The sequence below is a fragment of the Pelophylax lessonae genome (genome assembly GCF_965119305.1).
Source record: "Pelophylax lessonae genome assembly, chromosome: 1".
Lineage (NCBI taxonomy): Eukaryota > Metazoa > Chordata > Amphibia > Anura > Ranidae > Pelophylax > Pelophylax lessonae.
Window position 1 is genome coordinate 862,643,670 of NC_138768.1, and position 25,446 is coordinate 862,669,115.

At 45.1% G+C, this 25,446-nt stretch overlaps 1 protein-coding gene across 1 annotated transcript in view; it reads right to left on the bottom strand.

Moving 5' to 3' along the window:
* The window catches only part of LOC309544394 (von Willebrand factor A domain-containing protein 5A-like), a 108,818-nt gene that overhangs the window by 27,493 nt on the left and 55,879 nt on the right, over positions 1-25,446 (bottom strand). Inside the window, exons 12-15 of the mRNA XM_082243309.1 lie at positions 22,372-22,475; positions 17,564-17,772; positions 7,777-7,869; positions 4,647-4,679 (exon numbers count right to left, since the gene is read on the bottom strand). Of these exons, the coding sequence (XP_082099435.1) occupies positions 4,647-4,679; positions 7,777-7,869; positions 17,564-17,772; positions 22,372-22,475 (439 nt within the window). The remainder of the gene's footprint in view (positions 1-4,646; positions 4,680-7,776; positions 7,870-17,563; positions 17,773-22,371; positions 22,476-25,446) is intronic.

The window sequence follows — 25,446 nt, forward strand, 5'->3', positions numbered from 1 at the left end:
CAGGGCAGCCACCCCTCCTGCCCACCCCTTGTCCTGGCCCTCTGGGATAACCCTTTATTGGAACAATTTCATACAATTCATGCTATTGTCTTATGGCGATCCCATGACATTGTAACCCTCACAGATGTTTACCAGGAGGGTACAATGTACTCATTTACTCTCCACTACAATAGAAACATGAACTGCTTCACAGTTTCACTCTAATAGTAGTTTTGTAATCACAAGGTCCCAAAGGGTTATTCTCCACTCTTTTTCCATTATTGCATACCAAGTTGGGTAAAACATCCCTAGCTGTTAAGAATAAATGGCAAACATAAATGCCAAGTATGTCTACAAATAAATGGGATGGTATTTGCTCTTACCGTACAGTAGGTTAGTCTTACCTGCGGTCAACAACATGTTGACTCCTTATACAGGTTAGTACATTATACCCTCAACCTACTTATCCCCTTTTTAATTTCATAAAATTAGATGTTTTGCCTACCTTTAATTGTGTACAATGTATACAACCTCCAGCAGACTTTATGGAGGTTTCTTTTAAGGTGAGCCCATTAGTTCAGAAATTGCACAGATGATGGCTACGAGGAATATCACCTTCTGGGTGAGAGTAGTGAAAGGAATGTCTCTAATGTGTTCACATTACAGTTTCTGAAGCAAAGAGAACCAGGTTAAGGTGCCTTCTGAAGCAGTCATGATTGTATGACGAAACACGTCAAGAGTGTAGCCGGATGACGTCATTACGCTGACAGGAATCAGAAGTTGACCATCTTGGATTTGTATCTAAAGCCAAAGTCTAACCTTAATGGGGAAATACCTTTTTAAAGAAAAAAATCATATCTATGTGCACTGGATGAAGTGCACGTATTTTATAAATAAGATGTTAACCCTTTGTTTTAATAAATTGATCTGGAAAGCAGATATATAGCGCAATGACGTTATTTTTGTTTCTTTGAGCTACTTTTGGAGGAAAGGTGTTCAAATGTGGAGAAAGACACGTGAAAGCTTACAGGGAGACAAAGCCCTTTTAAAGGGCAAGGTGCATTTTGACACATTTTCAAAAAGTCAAAATCCGAAACATTCAGATAATATTTTTTCAGTCACACAGATTTATCATTCATGCATTTGAAAGAGATTTATATGCTATGTATATGGTTTAGCCATGTCATTAAGCCAACAAGTGTGAAGCGAGATGGTAACTTGATCCTTGAGACAGAAGATCCAAATGATCTGGTAGAGCCAATGAGACACCCGCCAGGAGCCTTACCAGATCAGAGTGCCTTGGTCCATTCAGAGCAATGAGGATCACTGGAATGACTTCCCTCTTGATACAGCAAAGCAGATGAGGAAGAATTTTTAGGTGAGGGAAGGTATAGCGCAGGGTCAACTGATGCCTCTGAGTCGCCAGAGCATTCACTGCTTCCGATAGTGGATCCATGTACCTTGAGACAAATCTGTCAAGTCTGATATTAAATCTTGAGGCAAGGAATTCCAGAGCTGGCATCCCTAACCTGTAAAGCAGGTCCTGTAACCATCTGGTTGTAGGGACCACTCACCGTCATCCAGACGTAGCCAATTGTCTATGCCTTCCATGTACAGTAAATGGTCAGCAAGGCAGGAGCATGATCTGCCCATGACAGAATTGAATCTACTTTTTTTGCCACTACGAGACTTCTAGTGCTTCCTTGTTGGTTGCTATACTCCATCATCATGGCATTATTAGACAAAATATGGATCAAATGACCATCCACTAGAATAGTCACATATTGCAACTACCAGGGTCGCAAAGATTGCACTTGTGACCGGGTCTTGGTGATCCACCACTGTGGGGGAGCACCAAGGAGGTTGTTGGCTGCAGTTATAAGTAGACAGCGTCTGTTATACTCTCTCTTACACTGCCCAGACTCGGCACTGAAAGCTGCCCCGCCCCCTCCCCCTGCCTCGCATGGATGGGAGAGATGGATATTCTGCTCCTCCTCCCACCTCTCTCTTCCTGGGTGTGCCCACAGCTCCGCCCACACTCCAATCATCAGCCTCCCTGTTCTAAGAAAGGGGATGAGTGGGCCGGGAAAGCCCAGCAGCCGGGAACCAGATCATGGAGGATATGCAGACTGCCTGAGTCTCCTTCACTCCTGGGGTGAGTGAGCTAATTCATGGTGACTGAAGTGCCCCCCCCCCCTTCTCTCTCCTGCCTCTGAGAAAATTAATGTAAGAGGGACTCAGATGTAAGGGGTGCTCTGTGAACTCGGATATAAGTGGAGGCTTTGGTGAGCAGAGACCCCCTTACATCAGTGTTCACCTTTACATTAGAGTCCACAGAGCATCCTCCTTACAGTGAAATTTAGCGTTGTTGTAAGGAGAGCTCTGTGGACTCTGATGAAAGGTGGCAGGTGGCTCTGCAGACTCTGATAAAAGGGGGTCTCTGCGGACTCTGATAAAAGGGGGGCTCTGCGGATCAGTGCCTTGATTATCAGTGTAAGTGTGCCTTGTCACAGGATTGATGGTTATCGGCTTTCAAAGCTGATCAGATGGTAAAGGGCCGCTGTGATTGGCCCTTTACCTTGATCTGTGACCAGCTGTGTCTCAAGGGCACAGCGAAAATGGAATGCGTCCGATGCACGCCCCGAGGGTACGATGGAGGGCGGGGGTTCTGGGAGGACCTTAATATGTGTGTATCTCACAGGAGAGTTGCAGCAATGTTGTATGGAAATATACTCTGAGCCCAGGGAGACCACCCATACCATCCATTTAAAGAGGCGATTTACCAACTTTAGAGCGAGTTGGGTCCTGGGGACCCTCTGATTTCTGGTGAGTTACGAACACATCCATGGGGTGAAGGATAACTTTAAGCACTGGCACTTTTTAAGCAAGAAGATATGTTCAGCACTTTTGTGGTGGAATATTTGCACTGGAAGAATTTTCTGCCCTTTATGGATTAATGGACTTTATGTCAATTTAATGTTATGTAATTTGTGCACTGGATGAATTTTTGCACTTTATGAATTATTGCATTATTTATTCATTTCATTATATGTTTACATATTTATTAATTTCATTATTTAACACTTGCACTTTCCGATTTCTGCGCCTCAAACTGTCCTTTTTTCAGTTTATCCAAAAATTGAAGGCAGCCGCATACATATTTTATTTAAATTCCACTGGGAGGCACCATTTCCCAGGTTTAATAAATGTATCCAAGTCCAGATGAAGGAGGTTCTATGCATAACCAGTGAAATGTGTTGGCTGTCAACTTCTAATAGACTCTTTTGCATGACTCAACATTCTCATCCAAGAACTCTGTGCAGGCAATAAAAACTGGACAGGAGTTTTAATCTTTTCCTGCTCCATCCCAAATTTAAAATTAGGCTATACCTTCGGGGGTATAGCTATTTTCGGCAGTTGGAGCGCAGCATTAGAGAAGCCAATTCATTTCCGGCTTAAAGTATATATAAAGGTGTACGTGCGCTAAGTCATGGCCCTGATGATGTCTATATGACGAAATACGTTGGGTGGAGCTGGACCATGTGACGTTGCAACGTACAGAGGTTGGCCATCTTGTTGGTTGGAAACATCTCATTATACCCATATGTTTACTTGCAAGGTTATGCTGACCGTTTGATGAGCGTATTCTTTTGCTCTTAATAAACGTGGAATCCTAAATACTACACTATTAAGTCCTATTGCTGATTTGAATCCTTATGTGCCTGATTTTGTGGCTGTGTATGAGTTTCTTATAGCGGGAGGACCAATATAATCTAGCGGCTGTCTGATCCCTGGTAAATCACATAAAGCATATTTGACAGCTATGACAGCAGTGGTCCATCCCTGACGGTAAGGGTCAGCTTGTGGAATACTGTCAGTGGAAGATCGGTCATGGCACTTTGATTTTGCAAATTGCACCCTTGGACTTTTTTATTCTGACCTTCACTTGGGTCACCTATATGAACTTTCTCTTGAAGCGCTGCACTTGTATATATATCTCAGCCAGTTGCTTTTCTATGTAATTTTTTATATACAGTCATTGCAAGCGTGTGTTAGGTGTATTGATTATAGGCTATACTAGTACTTTAAATCCTAAGCTTAGCTGAAATTAGAAACAGAAAAATCGGCGCAAGGGACATACCTTACATTTAGTATATGTCCCTTGTGCTGATTGCTCATGGTTTTGGTGAAATCTTGCTCTCTCCCCACCCCCATCTCCATAATCTTCTGGTGCGAAATAGGTTAATACAAGTAAAGGGCTGTAAGGAGCTCTCATCAAGAGAGCTGACTATGCCCGTCCTCTCCTTCCAGATCTGCCATTTATAGAAGCCATACTACAGCTTCTATGATCGACACAGGATCGAAGAATGGAGGATGGGCAAATTATTGATAGCCCCGCCCCCTACTTACAGATCCTATGTTATTCATAGAAGCTGTAGTATGGTGCACCAGGCAGAAAAGATCTTCTTACAGCCCTTTTGCTGTATTAACCCATGCCGCACAAAAATATTATGGTGACAGAGGTGGGAGAGCTTGGACAGAGGAAGAAATTTCTCCTAAAACACATTCAGCACAGAACATAAACTAAATGTACGTTATGTACATATAAATATACATACATATAAATTCAACTAGTGACTGGTCCCCTACAGTGTACAATCACATACCTGGTGATCCTTCTTTCCTATTTCGTGATGCACCTGTACATAAAAAAAGCTTCATAAACATCAAGGAGAAAAATCAGTAAATAAGTAAATACAAAATCTATTTTTCAGTAGGTTTAGCATCATGTCTCACTAGTTTTCTGAAGACATGTTGCAAAGTTTCTTAATTTTAGATCCTGCCATTAGCAGCATTTCCTGTCATAGACAACAACACCCCACCACTGCCTCACAATTTGCAGCAGCATTGTCAGCCTGTCACGGGAACTACTTTAGTTTGCCATTGTGCTGCCTATAGACCTAATATAGAGCCCAAAGCCAACCGACGCAGGACTTCACGAAGATCAGAGGTACACACAGCCCTTGGGCGTTATATGCTTAATAATATAATGTTCAAACAAGAATTGTATTTTGCCACTGGAGAAATGCTCTTTCACTTTCATTTGAACACAAAAAAAAAAAATATTCTTCTTCTTTCGTACCCCCCAACAATTTGGCTTTATTGCCCATTTACTGTGCCAGAACATTTGTAAGGACACCATACATTGCAAGTCCCAGAAACAATCCAACCTGCAGTGCACATTGCACAATGCCTGCACCTCACCACCATAGCCACCTACCAAAAACATCACTCACCTTCCTGCACATTGGTTCCCAGCTGCTAACTCTCCATGCATTGACCCCCACCACATCACAGCACCTCCCTCACAACCAACCCACCAACCTCCTATAACACAGCACTTGACTCCTGCTCACCTTCTAAATCCCAGCACCTTCCTCCCATCCAACTCATCCCTTTCATCGCAGATCCTCTTTCCTACCATCTTACCAACCCCTCTGGTCACAGCGCCTTCCTTCCATCCACCTTATCCTTTATGTCACATCTTCCTCACTCCCATCTCACCAACTTTCGTGGTCATAGAACTTCCCTCCCACCCATTTTATTCAATTCATCACAGGACCTTCCTCCCATCCACCTTATGCCCTAGGTCACAGCATCTTCCTTACACCCATCTCACCATGTTCCCTGGTCATAGGACCACTCTCCCATCCACCTTATTCTTTACATCACATCATCTTCATCACACACATCTCACCAACTTTCGGGGTACCTCACATTGACACGCTTTAGTTATTTGTGGGAATCACCGCTGTTACACATTTTGTTGTATTTGTGTTGTTGGTGGAGTCACCAGTGTCACACATTGTTACATTTATAAAGCATAAGTGATTTATATTTTGTTTAGCGCACCAGACCACTATTTTTTCAAGTTCCCTGGTCATACTATCACCTTCCCATTCACCTTATTCTTTACGTCACATCATCTTCCTCACACCCATCTCACCAACTTTTCGTGGTCATAGGACCCCCTCATTTTATTCAATACATCGCAGCACCTTCCTCCTGTCCACCTTATCCCCTATGTCACAGCATCTTCCTTACACCCATCTCACCATGTTCCCTGGTCATAGGACCACTCTCCCATCCACCTTATTCTTTACATCACATCATCTTCCTCACACCCAGCTCACCAATTTTCATGGTCACAGGACCCCCCCCCCCATTTACATCGCAGAACCTTCCTCCTGTCCACCTTATCCCCTATGTCACAGCATCTTCCTTACACCCATCTCACCATGTTCCCTGGTCATAGGACCACTCTCCCATCCACCTTATTCTTTACATCACATCATCTTCCTCACACCCAGCTCACCAATTTTCATGGTCACAGGACCCCCCCCCCCCCCATTTACATCGCAGAACCTTCCTCCCGTCCACCTTATCCCCTATGTCACAGCATCTTCCTCACACCCATCTCACCATGTTCCCTGGTCATAGGACCACCCTCCCATCCACCTTATCCTTTATGTCACATCATCTTCCTCATACCCATCTCACCAACTTTCGTGGTCATAGGACCCCCCCAAATTTCATTCAATACATTGCAGCACCTTCCTCCCGTCCACCTTATCCCCTATGTCACAGCATCTTCCTTACACCCATCTCACCATGTTCCCTGGCCATAGGACCAAACTCCCATCCACCTTATCCTTTATGTGACATCATCTTCCTCATACCCATCTCACCAACTTTCATGGTCATAGGACCCCCCCCCCCCCCCATTTTATTCAATACATCACAGCACCTTCCTCCCCTCAACCTTATCTCCTTTGTCACAGCATCTTCCTCACACCCATCTCACCATGTTCCCTGGTCATAGGACCACTCTCCTATCTCCTTATGCTTTATGTCACATCATCTTCCTCACACCCATCTCGCCAACTTTCATGGTCATAGGACCCCCCCCCATTTTATTCAATACATCGCAGCACCTTCCTCCCGTCCACCTTATCCCCTATGTCACAGCATCTTCCTCACACCCATCTCACCATGTTCCCTGGTCATAGGTCCACTCTCCCATCCACCTTATCCTTTATGTCACATCATCTTCCTCACACTCATCTCGCCAACCTTTGTGGTCATAGGACCTCCCTCTCACCCGCCGTATTCCCTACATCACAGCCGCTCCTCACATCCATTTCACAAATTCTCCAGGTCATAGCATCTCCCTTCCCTCTCATCCCCCATCATGGGACCTCACTTACATCCCTCCCTGGCCACCTCACCCAGCTTACCCCCACTTACAGCTTTTTCCTCCCTGGTCACTTCACCCTCCAATGACAACTCATCAATTCCTGTCCACCTCGCAGCCAGCTTACATTGCATCCCTCCTTGCCTACTTCTGCTCCTGATCACAATGTTGTCCTTCCCACCAACCTCCCATCCACCCACAGTACACCTCTCTCTGCATTCATCATTTACCCTCTGCACACAGACATCAGTCCATCACCACTACCACCTAATTCACTGCAATAGTGCAAACATTTCCTCCACTCCACAGGTGCCCCCTCTACTGGCTCTGTCCCCCACCATTTGTATGCTACACTACACATTAACCATCAGCCCAACCCAACAAACTTACCTGTCCTGGAATGGGGAGACTTTTGCTAGTAAGAACACATTTTTGCAATTTACAACTAGGGCTGCTTCCATGACAGAATCCCCAGAGCATCATGGGTTTTCTAACGTGGCAGCAAAGCAGAATCAGCAACCACAAAAAAATATGGCACTTACCTTTGCACTGCATGAAAAACATTGGCATGGAAGCAGATTGCAAATGCATCCTTCCAGGTGATCCAAGCAATCCTGAGCGCATCCCCATAAATGCTGTAAGACAGGACAGATGATGAAGGATATAAACACCATTATACAGACTCTACAGCAGGGATCCTCCAATTACGGCCCTCCAGCTGTTGCGGAACTACATCTCCCATGAGGCATTGTAAAACTCTGACATTCACAGACATGACTAGGCATGATGGGAATTGTAGTTCCTGAACAACTGGAGGGCCATAGTTTGAAGACCCCTGCTCTACAGGATTCTTGTAGATTCCTCACCATGACATGTGACTGTGGTTATAAGGGCTGGAAGAATATAAAGTGTGTCCAAACCCGAAACCAAATATTATAATATACTGCAGCTTACCAGTACTTACAATGCCTTGAAAAAGTATTCATACCCCTTGAAATGTTCCACATTTTGTCACGTTACAACCAAAAACGTAAATGTATTTTATTGGGATTTTATGTGATAGACCAACACAAAGTGGCACATAATTGTGAAGTGGAAGGAAAATGATAAATGGTTTTCAATTTTTTTTTACAAATAAATATCTGAAAAGTGTGGTGTGCATTTGTATTCACCCCCCTTTACTCTGATACCCCTAACTATAATCTAGTTGAACCAATTGCCTTCAGAAATCACCTAATTAGTAGAGTCCACCTGTGTATAATTTAATCTCAGTATAAATGCAGCTGTTCTGTGAAGCCCCCAGAGGTTTGTTAGAGAACCCTACTGACCAAACATCATCATGAAGGCCAAAGAACACACCAGATAGGTCAGGGATAAAGTTATGGAGAAGGTTAAAGCAGGGTTAGGTTATAAAAAATATCCCAAGCTTTGAACATCTAACAGAGCACTGTTCAATCCATCATCCGAAAATGTAAAGAGTATGGCACAACCAGAGATGTATAGTAACTAAATAGAACTACTTCACTACTGTACTTAAGTACAGAAAGGCGGTATCTGTACTTTCCTAGAATAGAATTTTTTTCTCCTACTTCCACTTTTACTTCACTACATTTTTTCGATGATTTCAATACTTCTACTCCGATATTTATTTTTGTGCTGCATAGTTACTCGTTACAATTATAAAAATTACCACTGCCAGAACAGTAGATGGCAGGTTTCATGAAGCTCAAAACATGTGTATTATCAGCGCATACGAAAATAAATGCTACTGTATGTATAAATAAAAGCTGCATTTGAAATAATAAAAAAACAATATGATGTTCAAACTTTTGACTTCTTTCTTTAATAACTACATAACACAGTACTTGTACTTTTACTTTCAGTACTTAAGTAGCAAAATTTTTAAAAAACTACTTGCAATACTTAAGTACAAAAAATGTTCAATACTTTAGTACTTCTACTCAAGTCACTTTTTGATCGAGCACTTCCACTTCTACTCAAGTATGGGTTTCGAGTACTTTATACAACTCTGGGCACAACTGCAAACCTACCAAGACATGGCCGTCCACCTGAACTGACCGGCCGGGCAAGGAGAGCATTGATCAGAGAAGCAGCTAAGAGATCCATGGTAACTCTGGAGGAGCTGCAGAGATCCACAGCTCAGGTGGGAGAATCTGTTCACAGGACAACTATTAGCCATGCATTCCACAAATCTGCCCTTTATGGAAGAGTGGCAAGAAGAAAGCCATTGGTGAAAGAAAGCCATAAGAAGTTCAGTTTGCGAGAAGCCATGTGGGGGACACAGCAAACATGTGGAAGAAGGTGCTCTGGTCAGATGAGACCAAAATTAAACTTTTTGGCCTAAAAACAACACGCTATGTGTGGGGGAAAACTAACACTGCACATCACCATGAACACACCATCCCCACCGTGAAACATGGTGGTGGCAGCATTCTTTTTTGGCAATGCTTTTCTTCAGCAGGGACAGGGAAGCTGGTCAGAGTTGATGGGAAGATGGATGGAGGCAAATACAGAGCAATCTGAAAAACCTGTTAGAGTCTGCAAAAGACTTGAGACTGGGGGGAGGTTCACCTTCCAGCAGGACAACGACCCGAAACATCCAGCCAGAGCTACAATGGAATGGTTTAGATCAAAGCATATTTATGTGTTAGAATGGCCCAGTCACAGTCCAGACCTAAATCCAATTGAGAATCTGTGGCAAGACTGGAAAACTGCTGCTCACAGATGCTCTCCATCCAATCTGACAGAGCTTGAGATATTTTTCAAAGAAGAATGGGCAGAAATGTCCTCTCTAGATGTGAAAAGCTGGTAGAGACATCCCCAAAAAGACTTGCAGCTGTAATTGCAGTGAAAGGTGGTTCTACAAAGTATTGACTCCGGGGGGTGAATACAAATGCAGCCACACTTTTCACATATTCATTTGTAAAAAATGTCGAAAACCATTTATCATTTTCCTTCCACTTCACAATTATGTGCCAATTTGTGTCGGTCTATCGCATAAAATCCCAAAAAAATACATTTACATTTTTGGTTGTAACATGACAAAATGTGGAAAATGTCAAGGGGTATGAATACTTTTTCAAGGCACTGTATATGTGGTGGCTGCCTTTGTTTTCTTTTTTCAGACTTTTTTCTTTTATTTTCACCTGTTGCTTCTTGTCTACACTTTTTTCCTCTACAGTGGAAAGCCATGTCTGCCACCCAGGCCACACATGTCTGCCTTTGTTCATCTCCAGTACACGTTGGATGGATGAGATTAGTAGTTCACACAATAAAGATAAAATTTGTGCTTTCATTTAGGAACAAGGACAAAGCGTTTCTGGCATGATCAGCAAGTATTTTCTGTACTTGCGGAAAATGTTCTTAGCCTGAAAATTAAAAACAAATGCAGCTGCCTCATCTAATCACTGAGAAGCTACAATATATTAAATGTCTTTTTTTTTTGTTAATCACTTAAGCCCCGGAAGATTTTACCCCCTTCCTGACCAGGGCCTATTTTGCGATTCGGCACTGCGTGATTTTAACGGACAATTGCGCGGTCGTGCGACGCTGTACCTAAACAAATTTGACGTCCTTTTTTTCACACAAACAGAGCTTTCTTTTGGTGGTATTTGATCACCTCTGCGATTTTTTGATCATGCGCTATAAGCAAAAAAAGAGCGACAATTTTGCAAAAATAACAATATTTTTCACATTTTTTTAAATGAAATTCCCCCCAAAAAATGTAAAAATCAAAATTTTTTAACATTTTTGGCCAATTTGTTTTCTGCTACATATGTTTGGTAAAAAAAAAATCACAATAAGCGTATTTTGATTGGTTTGCGCAAAAGTTATTGCGTTTACTAACTAAGGGGAAGATTTTTGTCATTTTTATTGTTTTTTTTTTTTTAACGAGTAATGGCGGCGATCTGCGATTTTTTTTTTTTTGCGGGACTACGACATTGCGGCGGACAGATCGGACGCTTGACTGACATTTTTGACACTTTTGGGGGTACCAGTGACATTACTACAGTAATCAGTGCTATACATATGCACTGTTACTGTAAAAATGACACTGGCAGGGAAGGGGTTAACTTTATTGGAGAGGGAGGGGTTAAGTGTGTCCCTAGGGGCGTGCTTTCTACTGTGCAGGGATGTGGCTTTACATGTAACAGAAGAGATCAACGGTCCTACATAGCAGGACCGTTAGATCAGTGCTTTTAGCTGGGGCGTGGCTACCAGCGCGGCAGATGGACGTTCTTTGAGTCTGCTCCGCCGGCCACCCTAAGACACACGCCGCATTCAGGGCTGCTTTCGTCCCTACGACCCGCTGTACCGCTAGGTGAGTGCCCGCTGAAGCCGCCGTGATGACCCGCAACAAGAAGAAGGAGACCGGTCAGCTTAACAAGCTGTCCGGCTTCTTCATCTCACAGGCACATGGACTACAACAAAATGGCGGCGGCGGACCGGGACCCGCTCGGAGCAACAAGCAGGGTGCGGGAGCAGCGGGACCAATTGCCAAACTCCCTCCACTGAAACCGCTACACCCGCAGCACAGGGTGATAGGGAACCCAGACAGCGGACCCTCCTCGGGATCGCCCTCCCCTCCATCACCGACCTCCAGGAGCCCAGCCAAGAGCAGGCAGAGAAGGGAATCGCCTCCTGGAGTATATGACGGCTCAGGTATGGACACTACTATACCCCCCTCCACTCTGGCACTGCAGCTACCCTCAGACACAGCCCAGCCTGCTCAGCAATCTAATGGGAGAAACCCCATATCAGAATCAGCTATGAGAGCCATGCTGTTCTCCTTGCAGGCTACCATGAAGGCTGATATGAAACAGCAGACGCAACAAATCACTGCAGAAATATCTGCCTTGGGGACCAGAATTGGATCTGTAGAACAATCTGTGCACACTCATGCTGAAACCATCAACTCGGTTATAGACCGCTTAAACACCCAAACAGAAGAAATCTCCTGGTTGAGGAATAAAGTGGCGGATCTGGAGGATCGCTCCAGACGCAACAACATAAAACTGCGAGGCATATCTGAAGCGATCTCCCCTGAACAATTGCAGCAGCATGTTATCTCTTTATTCAAAATGCTAGTTCCTACTCTGCATGAATCGGAACTTCTTATTGACCGGATCCACAGGCTGCCCAAGCCAGCGTTCCTGGAGGGTAATGTACCACGGGATGTTCTGCTTAGAGTCCACTTTTTCACTGCTAAGGACAAAAAATAATGCTCGCGTCCAGACAGAGTGGACAGTTACCTGAACCTTATTGCAACGTGCAATTGCTGCCCGATCTATCCAGGCACACGCTGTTGGCCAGACGCAACCTCTCTACCATAACCAAGGCTCTGCGTAACCACCAAATCCAACATAAGTGGCGGTACCCAGCAACTCTTCTGGTGACACATGGAGGCTCCACGGCAGTGATCAGATCCTTAGAGGAAGGCATCACTATGCTCAGGAAATGGAACATCCTCCCGGCTGATCAAGCCTCTGCTCCAGTCTCATCACCTCTGCGCCCACTGGACAGTGAATGGCAGGTAACGTCACGAAAACGGTCTTCCAGGCCTTCCTCAACTCATACCAGCCCTAATCACCGCTGATGACCTACGATGTGTCTATGGCCTTTGAAAGATGTTCTCTCTTTCGGCCCTCCTTTGGCTTTCTTTGCGAGTTTCTCGCTCGCGAGCTGCTGAGACGGCTTTTTTTTTTTATGTTCTTCTATGGTTCTTTTTTTTGTTTCCGTTTACTGGTTTCTCAACACTTTCTTCGCGGCAACTACCTTGCCCACGTGTACCATCTGTTCTACCTTGATCATCGCCTTGCCTGAAATATGACCATCAAACTATTGACTATTAACGCCAACGGTCTGAACCATCCGGCCAAGAGGCGTTCTTTGTGGAAGGAGGCATTGCTTCATAGAGCCAATGTGCTGGCGGTTCAGGAAACCCACTTTCGGGCCGACAACGTGCCATACCATGGTCACAGGAACTATCCACAGGTCTTCTTGGCTTTCAGCACCGAAAATAAAAGAGGGGTAATGCTAGCCTTTAGGGACTCCCTCACAGTGCATATACACAAGTCGGTACTGGACCCGGACGGCAGGTATATTATAGTGACATGTGATCTTAATGACCTTCCGCTCACTTTGGTGAACGTATACGCTCCGAACTCCCACCAAGTTCGTTTTATGCGAAGGATCCTTAGGAAGGTATCAGCGCTCCAATACGGTCATCTGCTGTTATGTGGAGATTTTAATGCTGTTGTCGATCCCGGGTTGGACTCTTCGGCGTCCCCCCGGGGCCGACAGCAGTCTTTGGGGCATGTGTTACATGAGGAAAAATTGTTTGATGTGTGGCGATACCACCATGCCATGGAGCGGGACTATTCTTTTTTTTCTTCCAGGCATCACTCTTATTCACGCATAGATATGTTTTTTGTTGATATGTTTTTATTGGGTAAGGCCTCCTCCTCTGCGATCAATGACATCACATGGTCGGACCATGCAGCGGTGGAATTGACCATAGAGGACACGGCAAAATGTAACAGTGCTTATATCTGGAGATGTGATCTTAATATGTTGCAGAATGAGAAGTGTAGAGCCCACATATCTAAGCAACTGCAAGACTTCCTTCATCTTAATGGTACCTCTGTCTCTGACCCGTGGGTGCTGTGGGGTGCACAAAAGGCCTTCATACGAGGGGTGTGCATCCAGCAGCAGGCGCAGCTCAGGAGGCAGCGGAGGGATCAGGTCTCCGTTCTGACACAAAGGATACATGTTTTAGATGCAGATAACAAAACGAACCCTACTGATTCCGTGTCCCGGGAACTTCTTGCACTGAGACAAGAATTGCGCCTCCTCCTTCTAGAACAATCCAACAGACAATTTCAGTATCTTAAAAAAAAATACTACTGTCAAGCCAATAAGGCTGACAAATTCTTGGCATCACAGGTTAAGCGCAAACAGGCTAAATCCAGAATTCCCTTCCTCCTCCACCCCTCACCTGCATCTAAAATTACTCATCCACTAGCTATAGCGGATGCATTTGCTGATTTTTACAGTGCCTTGTACAACCTTGGGGATAACCCGTCTGAACATCAACCGTCCGCGGAGGATATTAACCGATTCCTCAACGCGGTGTCCCTACCCTCCCTTTCAGAAAGCCAACTGCTCACACTTAATTCCCCCGATCACGCTCGCGGAGGTGCGCTCTAGTATCACATCGTTACCGAAGGGTAAATCACCTGGCCCTGACGGGTTTTCCAACAAATTTTATCAACTCTTTAGTCAACACTTAAGCCCTACTATGACGGAAGTCTATAACAAAACAATGGAAGTTTCCTCATTACCCTCGGATATCCTAAGTGCCCATATTGTTACGTTGCCCAAGCCAGGTAAAGACCCCACCACACCGGCCAATTTTCGTCCCATTTCCCTACTGAATTCTGACGCAAAAATGTACGCCCGTACCCTGTCCAAACGCATTCAAGCTATTCTCCCCACGCTTATACATAGGGATCAGATGGGATTCACACCAGGTAGGCAGACCTCTGATGCAACAAGGAGACTCTTGGGCATCATGCATCAGGCACACTCCTCCAAACTTCCCTCTGTACTATTAACCCTAGACGCCGAAAAAGCGTTTGACAGAGTTCATTGGGGTTACATGCGAGCTACACTCCAAAAATTTGGCTTTTCAGTACCCATCCTGTCTGCCATTATGGCCCTCTACTCATCACCGACGGCACAAGTTTACACTTCGGGCACGCTATCTAAAAACTTCAACATAACGAACGGTACAAGGCAGGGCTGTCCCTTATCTCCCACAATCTTTAATTTGATTATAGAGCCGTTGGCCGAAACAATTTGATCCAACCCCCTCGTCACAGGTTTTAAACTGCACACATACCATCATAAGATTAATTTATTTGCAGATGATATTATCATGATGCTCACCCACCCAGAAGTTTCGCTTCCAGCGGCTTACACCACACTCCTCTCTTACAGCAGGGTTTCGTTCTATAATCTTAACGCCTCTAAGTCTACAGTCCTCAATTTAGGGGTCTCCGCTACGCTCCAATCTAAACTGCAGGCCTCCATTCCTATCCCATGGTCCTCAGACAGCATCCATTATTTGGGTATTGATCTAACGGCCAACCCCCTTAGACTGCTACCTGTAAATGTCAGCAGATTGGTGACCAAGATCAATGCGGACATCTCTCGCATGCATGCTCCCTACTTCTCCTTGAGTGGGAGAGTCGCAGCCTATAAAATGTTTATACTGCCCCAAATACTGTACCTCTTCAGAGCACTTCACATTCACTTTCCGGCGACACATCTTCTCAAGCTGACTAGGCTGATGTCGGCTTACATTTGGGGAGGTAAGCGCCCCAGATGCGCAGCTTCAATTTTAGTTAAGAAAAAGCAGTTTGGGGGAGCATCCGTCCCTGACATAGCTACCTAATACAGAGCTACGATACTGGCCCAACTGCGACAATGGCTCACGACCCCGGAACCGCCTATGTGGGTGGAACTTGAGCGAGATGTGTCGTCGACGGGAGACCTGAGAACCTTGCTCCTGAGTGACAGGTGGAGGGAATGGAGGCTCGTAGACCTACCGCCCACAATGCAAGCAACCTTAAGGGTGTGGCGCCTGTCTCCGGTATCTCCGGATGTACGGGACATTACTGCCTCGTGCACACTGCCAATCGATATTCTTGCCCGATATATATCTGATCTTCCCACGCACCTGCTAACTCGGTGGAATATCTCCACTATTAACTCACTATATACCTGTGGATCCCTCACCCCCATTACGGATCTAATTCAAAAATACAACCTCCCTCAATATATGTACTTTCACCTTCTGCGCATATCTCACTTTTTGCGGGACCATCCCCTGTGATCGATCTTGGTCGATGGCAGGATATGGGACCTTCTCACGAACACACTGCCGAAAACCCCCAAACTATCACACTATTATGATGTTCTGTTGGATAATTCTGAATTCTACAAAACCACTCACATGTTCCGATGGGATAAAGACCTTGGTACTACGTTCTCCATTTCCCAGTGGAAGTCTGCCCTCACAACCATATACAAATACTCGCACTGCGCAAATCATTGGGAGATGTCCCAAAAAATAACGAATAGGTGGTATTACACACCTTACCGCCTGGCGGGCTTCTCTCAATCCTACTCTCAACTTTGCTGGAGGGAATGCTCTCAAGTAGGGACTCTACTCCACATTTTGTGGTCCTGTCCTTCATTAACCAGCTACTGGCACCAGATATTTAGATATGTGTCCTCTCATACCGGGTGCATATTAAAACCGACCCCAGCATTAGCCTTACTACACCTGGGGATTAATGACATACCGGCCCAATATAGGCCCTGGGTTACACATGTGTTACTTGCGGCTCGCACATCTGTGCTCCGCAGATGGAAAACCAAGGAAGCTCCAAATCTGACGGATGTGGTTCAGCTTCTTAAAGTTAACTACCGATTTGAAAGAGCTCTGGCAATAAATAGGCTACAATTGCAATCCTTTAATGCATGTTGGGACTTTTGGGCCATGAAGCCACCCTGAGTTAATGTTGTCTTACTGTTGGATGTGACATACTTGCTTGTATTACTTGCGTTATTTGATTGACTTGATTGATAACCTGTCATACGTGATTATAGCGGATGTTACTGCTCATAGTTACAATGTTGAGAAATTATTTTATTTTACTTTCTTCTTATTTCTCTGTTATGTCTTAAAAATTGAATAAAAACTATTTGCAAAAAAAAAAAAGATCAGTGCTTTTACACAGGGAACAATGACAGGCGGCTTTGTTTACATTAGCCGCCTGCCTTTCTCCCTTCACAGCGGACGATCGCGAGTGAGCGGCGGACATCGGGTCCGCCAGTCACTCGCGCGGAGGTGTCCGTGAATGAGCTGGGGCGGGAGCGCGCCTCTGGCGGCGCGCGCTCGCCCCCTATTGGCTCACAGGCTAGTGACGTACCGGTACGTCACTTTGCCTAGCCGGGGCTGACCGCTGCAGTATATGTACTTGCGGCGGTCGGCAAGCAGTTAAGATACAATTTACCACAGTACTAAATGGGAGTTCATATTCATGGTTACAGTAAGGCTAAATGGTATTAGTTTTTAGAAAAGATATTCTTTAGATGACTGTAATTACAACGATCTGCCATAGTCACAGCTGAAAATGAACTCAAGTAGAAGTAACTATTCGTTGCCTTCCCCAAGACAAACTTACGTTGTTATTGGCATTACGAACCAGTCTGCTGCATTCAAATGTGACGACATACCTGGAGCTGGGACATCCCTGCGCACGGGAGGACCCTCCACACGTGTCTTGGTGTCCTTGTTGACGGCTACATAGGCAGTGAGAGAGGAGACAACACCAGACTGCAGACTGGTCTCCAAGATCTTCTTCTTCACATCTTCAGACTGTGACTCTGCTCCATGGTCCAGCTCAGAGATCAGAGCTTTGGCTGCCAGTCTGTGAATGGTGGGCCTGGAAGATGATAGACAGTGGATGAGGAAACCAGGACTATGGCAGTCTGTGGATGGTGACTGAAAGAAGATAGACAATACATGAGGATTTTAGAGATCTGCCAGCCTGTAGATGATGGGCCTGAAAGAAGCTACAGCATTTATGAGGAAACTAGATCTCTGCCAGACTGTGGATGATCGGTGAGAGAAGACAGAAAGGGCATGAGTAGACCTGAGTTTTGCTGCTCTGTGGACGGTGGGCCTAAAAAAAAGGGTGATTATAGGTTAGGGCAGTTGCTATTTGTTTGTACTGTTACTTTTTTGGTGAGGGGATGCACTGTATACCTTTGCTTCCACTGTACTACTGCTGGGTTCCAGTGCGCTCCTGTACCTTTAAAGAGGGGTGGGCTCCTTCCAGCCATACCTGTCCCCAATCTATCCATTATATATATATATATACAGTGGGTACGGAAAGTATTCAGACCCCCTTACATTTTTCACTCTTTGTTATATTGCAGCCATTTGCTAAAATCATTTAAGTTCATTCTTCTTCCTCATGAATGTACACATAGCACCCCATACTGACAGAAAAACACAGAATTGTTGACATTGTTGCAGATTTATTAAAAAAGAAAAACTGAAATATCACATGGTCCTAAGTATTCAGACCCTTTGCTGTGACACTCATATATTTAACTCAGGTGCTTTCCATTTCTTCTGATCATCCTTGAGATGGTTCTACACCTTCATTTGAGTCCAGCTGTGTTTGATTATACTGATTGGACTTGATTAGGAAAGCCACACACCTGTCTATATAAGACCTTCCAGATCACAATGCATGTCAGAGCAAATGAGAATCACGAGGTCAAAGGAACTGCCTGAAGAGCTCAGAGACAGAATTGTGGCAAGGCACAGATCTGGCCAAGGTTACAAAAAGATTTCTGCTGCACTTAAGGTTTCTAAGAGCACAGTGACCTCCATAATCCTCAAATGGAAGACGTTTGGGACAACCAGAACCCTTCCTAGAGCTGGCCGTCCGGCCAAACTGAGCTATCGGGGGAGAAGAGCCTTGGTGAGAGAGGTAAAGAAGAACCCAAAGATCACTGTGGCTGAGCTCCAGAGATGCAGTCAGGAGATGGGAGAAAGTTGTAGAAAGTCAACCATCACTGCAGCCCTCCACCAGTCGGGGCTTTATGGCAGAGTGGCCCGACGGAAGCCTCTCCTCAGTGTAAGACACATGAAAGCCCGCATGGAGTTTGCTAAAAAAACACCTGAAGGACTCCAAGATGGTGAGAAATAAGATTCTCTGGTCTGAGGAGACCAAAATAGAACTTTTTGGCCTTAATTCTAAGCGGTATGTGTGGAGAAAACCAGGCACTGCTCATCACCTGTCCAATACAGTCCCAACAGTGAAGCATGGTGGTGGCAGCATCATGCTGTGGGGGTGTTTTTCAGCTGCAGGGACAGGACGACTGGTTGCAATGGAGGGAAAGATGAATGCGGCCAAGTACAGGGATATCCTGGACAAAAACCTTCTCCAGAGTGCTCTGGACCTCAGACTGGGCCGAAGGTTTACCTTCCAACAAGACAATGACCCTAAGCACACAGCTAAAATAACGAAGGAGTGGCTTCACAACAACTCCGTGACTGTTCTTGAATGGCCCAGCCAGAGCCCTGACTTAAACCCAATTGAGCATCTCTGGAGAGACCTAAAAATGGCTGACCACCAACGTTTACCATCCAACCTGACAGAACTGGAGAGGATCTGCAAGGAGGAATGGCAGAGGATCCCCAAATCCAGGTGTGAAAGACTTGTTGCATCTTTCCCAAAAAGACTCCTGGCTGTATTAGCTCAAAAGGGGGCTTCTACTAAATACTGAGCAAAGGGTCTGAATACTTAGGACCATGTGATATTTCAGTTTTTCTTTTTTAATAAATCTGCAACAATGTCAACAATTCTGTGTTTTTCTGTCAGTATGGGGTGCTATGTGTACATTCATGAGGAAGAAGAATGAACTTAAATGATTTTAGCAAATGGCTGCAATATAACAAAGAGTGAAAAATGTAAGGGGGTCTGAATACTTTCCGTACCCACTGTATATATATATATATATATATATATATATATATATATATATATAAGAGTCTTAGGAAACCAGAGCTCTGCTAGTTTGTGGGTAAGAGAAGAGACCCAGTACACGAGGAAACAAGAGCTTTGCTAGTCTGTGGGTGGTGAGTAAGAGGAGAGATAGGGTACATGGGAAAACCAGAGCTCTGCTAGTCTGTGGGTGGTGGGTAAGAGGAAAGACACAGTACTTGAGGAGACCAGAGCTCTGCTAGTCTGTGGGTGGTGGGTAAGAGGAGAGTCACGGTACATGAGGAGACCAGAGCTCTGTTAGTCTCTGGGTGGTAGGTAAGAGGAGAGACATGGTACATGAGGAGACCAGAGCTCTGCTAGTTTGTGGGTGGTGGGTAAGAGAAGAGACACGGTACTTGAGGAGACCAGAGCTCTGCTAGTCTGTGGGTGGTGGGTAAGAGGAGAGTCATGGTACATGAGGAGACCAGAGCTCTGTTAGTCTCTGGGTGGTAGGTAAGAGGAGAGACATGGTACATGAGGAGACCAGAGCTCTGCTAGTCTGTGGGTGGTGGGTAAGAAAAGAGACACAGTACATGAGGAGACCAGAGCTCTGCTAGTCTGTGGGTGTTGGATAAGAGGAGAGTCACGGTACATGAAGAGACCAGAGCTCTGCTAGTCTGTGGGTGGTGGGTAAGAGGAGAGTCACGGTACATGAGGAGATCAGAGCTCTGCTAGTTTGTGGGTGGTGGGTAAGAGAAGAGACACGGTAGTTGAGGAGACCATAGCTCTGCTAGTCTGTGGGTGGTGGGTAAGAAAAGAGACATGGTACTTGAGGAGACCAGAGCTCTGCTAGTCTGTGGGTGGTGGGTAAGAGGAGAGTCACGGTACATGAGGAGACCAGAGCTCTGTTAGTCTCTGGGTGGTAGGTAAGAGGAGAGACATGGTACATGAGGAGACCAGAGCTCTGCTAGTTTGTGGGTGGTGGGTAAGAGAAGAGACACGGTACTTGAGGAGACCAGAGCTCTGCTAGTCTGTGGGTGGTGGGTAAGAGGAGAGTCACGGTACATGAGGAGACCAGAGCTCTGTTAGTCTCTGGGTGGTAGGTAAGAGGAGAGACATGGTACATGAGGAGACCAGAGCTCTGCTAGTCTGTGGGTGGTGGGTAAGAAAAGAGACACAGTACATGAGGAGACCAGAGCTCTGCTAGTCTGTGGGTGTTGGATAAGAGGAGAGTCACGGTACATGAAGAGACCAGAGCTCTGCTAGTCTGTGGGTGGTGGGTAAGAGGAGAGTCACGGTACATGAGGAGATCAGAGCTCTGCTAGTTTGTGGGTGGTGGGTAAGAGAAGAGACACGGTAGTTGAGGAGACCATAGCTCTGCTAGTCTGTGGGTGGTGGGTAAGAAAAGAGACATGGTACTTGAGGAGACCAGAGCTCTGCTAGTCTGTGGGTGGTGGGTAAGAGGAGAGTCACGGTACATGAGGAGATCAGAGCTCTGCTAGTTTGTGGGTGGTGGGTAAGAGAAGAGACACGGTATTTGAGGAGACCAGAGCTCTGCTAGTCTGTGGGTGGTGGGTAAGAAAAGAGACACAGTACTTGAGGAGACCAGAGCTCTGCTAGTCTGTGGGTGGTGGGTAAGAGGAGAGACATGGTAAACGAGGAGACCAGAGCTCTGCTAGTCTGTGGGTGGTAGGTAAGAAAAGAGACACAGTACATGAGGAGACCAGAACTCTGCTAGTGTGTGGGTGGTGGGTAAGAAAAGAGATATGGTACATGAGGAGACCAGAGCTCTGCTAGTCTGTGGGTGGTAGGTAAGAGAAGAGACACAGTACTTGAGGAGACCAGAGCTCTGCTAGTCTGTGGGTGGTGGGTAAGAAAAGAGATATGGTACATGAGGAGACCAGAGCTCTGCTAGTCTGTGGGTGGTAGGTAAGAGAAGAGACACGGTACTTGAGGAGACCAGAGCTCTGCTACTCTGTGGGTGGTGTTTAAGAGGAGAGTCACGATACTTGGAGACCAGAGCTCTGCTAGTCTGTGGGTGGTGGGTAAGAGGAGAGTCACGATACTTGAATAGACCAGGAGAGACATGGTACACGAGGAGACCACAGCTCTGCTAGTCTGTGGGTGAGAAAAGAGACACAGTACATGAGGAGACCAGAGCTCTGCTAGTCTGTGGGTGGTGGGTAAGAAAAGAGACATGGTACATGAGGAGACCAGAGCTCTGCTAGCCTGTGGGTGGTGGGTAAGAGGAGAGTCACGATACTTGAATAGACCAGAGCTCTGCTAGTCTGTGGGTGGTGGGTAAGAGGAGAGTCACGATACTTGAATAGACCAGAGCTCTGCTAGTCTGTGGGTGGTGGGTAAGAGGAGAGTCACGATACTTGAATAGACCAGAGCTCTGCTAGTCTGTGGGTGGTGGGTAAGAATAGGAACATTGTACATGAGGAGATGAGCGCTCTACCAGTCTTTTAGTGGTGACTCTAAAAGGATAACACCGGGAATGTTTGCCAATAATTAGGGAGGTTTTAAATACTAAATATTAACCTTTCTGCGTTCTGCACCTTCAGCGCGAAACGAAGATCATTCTTTACCATTTCATCTTTAAACTTGTACTGCAGACAGACCTCACCTTCCGCTTCATGCTCCACCTAGGAAATATTTAGAGAAAGTGTTTATCACAAAATCACTAAATTCTCTAAGTTATTATATGTAAGGGATACCGCACAGTGTAAAGGGGCGTTAGGTTTTACTAAAGTCAAGAAACAACTAGTAACATATAAATAGCTGAAATCACCGTTCAGCAATAGAACACTGTTTATAGTAACAGTCCTGTTCATCAAGGCAGGAGGGCTTTGTACAGCTGGTACAAAGAAAACACTAAACTAACCTGAATTTTTCCAAACTAACATGGTACCTCCTAGTTGATTTCCCATAACAATAATGGGGTCTGGTTACCAGGTAAGACGTTACCTAGGAGTGGATGTTTTTTTCTCACCCAAAGCTCTACAAAGCCTCCAGGTCCAAAAGATTACTTAAGATTCTGAGATGCTCCTCTACTTTGTGTTTTTGTGATATGGAAACACACTGCTTCCACGTTGTTCTACCTACCGTCATGAGGAGACCAGAGCTCTGCCAGGCTTTTGGTGACGACTCTCTAAACAGTGACTACCTACCCCCACCTTAAACCCTGCACATCACAGAAAGGCTGCATACTACAGATATACATTGTCCATGTTCTCTTGGATTGGGTCTAACACGTTTGATCATTTATTTTTGTACCACCAGCAAAGCCTGTATTGATCTGGAAATATACGCAGTATAGGTCAGGGCTTGGCTAATTTGCTTTGAATATAGGAGCCAGCTAAAAATTAGGAGCCAGTTTTTTTTTCTAACCTTTTGTCTATTGGTTACTTTCACCCCCTTCCCACCCAGGCCAATTTGCAGCACTGTCGTACTTTTGAAAGGCAATTGCGCGGTCATGCAATACTGTACCCGAATTACATTTTTCTAAAAAAATTTTGAGACCGATAGAGATTTCTTCTGGTGGTTTTTGATCACCACTAGGTTTTTTTTTTTTTATAAATACATGAAAAAAGACCAAAAATTTTGAAAAAAAAACAAAAACCATACTTCATTTCTGTTATACAATTTTGCAAATAAGTAATTTTTCTTCTTGCACTGATAAGGCCGCACTGATAGGGGCACTGAGAAGGCAGCATTAATCCAGAAGGATAAGGCTGCACTGATAGGGCATTGATGAGGCTGCACTGATAGGGGCACTGATGAGGCTGCACTTATAGGGGCACTGATGAGGCTGCAATGATGGGGGCACTGATGAGGCTGCAGCGATGGGGGCACTGATGAGGCTGCAGCGATGGGGGCACTGATGAGGCTGCACTGATTAGGGACACTGATGAGGCTGTACTGATAAGGGCACTGATGAGGCTGCACTGATACGGACACTGATGAGGCTGCACTGATACGGACACTGATGAGGCTGCACTGATTAGGGGCACTGATGAGGCTGCACCGATAGGGGCACTGATGAGGCTGCACCAATAGGAGCACTGATGAGGCTGCACCCATAGGGGCACTGATGAGGCTGCAACGATAGGGGCACTGATGAGGCTGCTCCGATACGGGCACTGATGAGGATGCACTGATTAGGGGCACTGATGAGGCTGCACTTATAGGGGCACTGATGATACTGCACTTATAGGGGCACTGATGAGGCTGCAGCGATGGGGGCACTGATGGGGCTGCAGCGATGGGGGCACTGATGAGGCTGCACTGATTAGGGACACTGATGAGGCTGCACTGATAGGGGCACTGATGAGGCTGCACTGATACGGACACTGAGGAGGCTGCACTGATACGGACACTGATGAGGCTGCACTGATTAGGGACACTGATGAGGCTGCACCGATAGGGGCACTGATGAGGCTGCACCAATAGGAGCACTGATGAGGCTGCACCGATAGGGGCACTGATGAGGCTGCAACGATAGGGGCACTGATGAGGATGCACCGATAGGGGCACTGATGAGGCTGCTCCGATAGGGGCACTGATTAGGGACACTGATGAGGCAGCATTAATAGGGACAGATAAGGCGGCACTGATGAGGCTGCAATGATAAGGCAACATTGATGGGCAGTGATAAGGCAGCATTAATTGGGACTGATAAGGCGGCAATGATGAGGCTGCACTGATACGGCAGAAATGATGGGCAGTAATAAGGCAGCATTGATGGGCACTAATATGGACACTGATGAGGCTGCATTGATCAGGGGGCATTGATGGGCACTAATAGGGGCACTGATGAGGCTGCACCAATAGGGACACTGATGAGGCTGCACCGATAGGGACACTGATGAGGCTGCACGGATAGGGGCACTGATGAGGATGAACTGATAAGGCAGAATTGATGGGCACTAATAGGGGCACTGATGAGGCTGCACTTATAGGGACACTAATGAAGCTGCAGTGATAGGGACACTGATGAGGCATTACATTTCTGAGGAAATGGAACAGAGTGGAACCGATTTCCTTTACTTTTATGTACCTTTTATAATTTGTATAATATTTTATGCTTTCTGTATGTAACAAGGTGTGATGTCATAATTTTAGTACTTGTGGTAAGAAAGTCTGTCCACTATTGGTGAATAGGCAGTTCACACAATAATTTTCAAATAGAGTATTTCTTGTAAAAACCACATTTATGTGACTTTGCATGGTAATTATAAAAAAAAAAATGTTTGTATTTTTTTTGTATTATTTTTGTATTTGCATGTTATTTTTCATTATTTTTATTATTTTTGTTTTAGATTTATTGTTTTTATTTTTATATTTATTTTACATTTAATTTTATTTTTAGTTTTTATTTTTTCACACATTCTTTTTTCTGTGTATATATCTATATCTTTTTACAGATGTGCACATCTTGTACTGCTGTTTTGGGTAATCAAAATAGCCAATAACAAAAAATTTTTGACAATAGACCTTTTGGAAGCAAACCTGTTGAGGACTGTTGAATCGTTCGGATTTAATCTGAGTCTTTTTTTTGTATGCTTAATTCTTTATGTATTTTTAATACAAATTAGTTCCATGTAATTTCAGAGT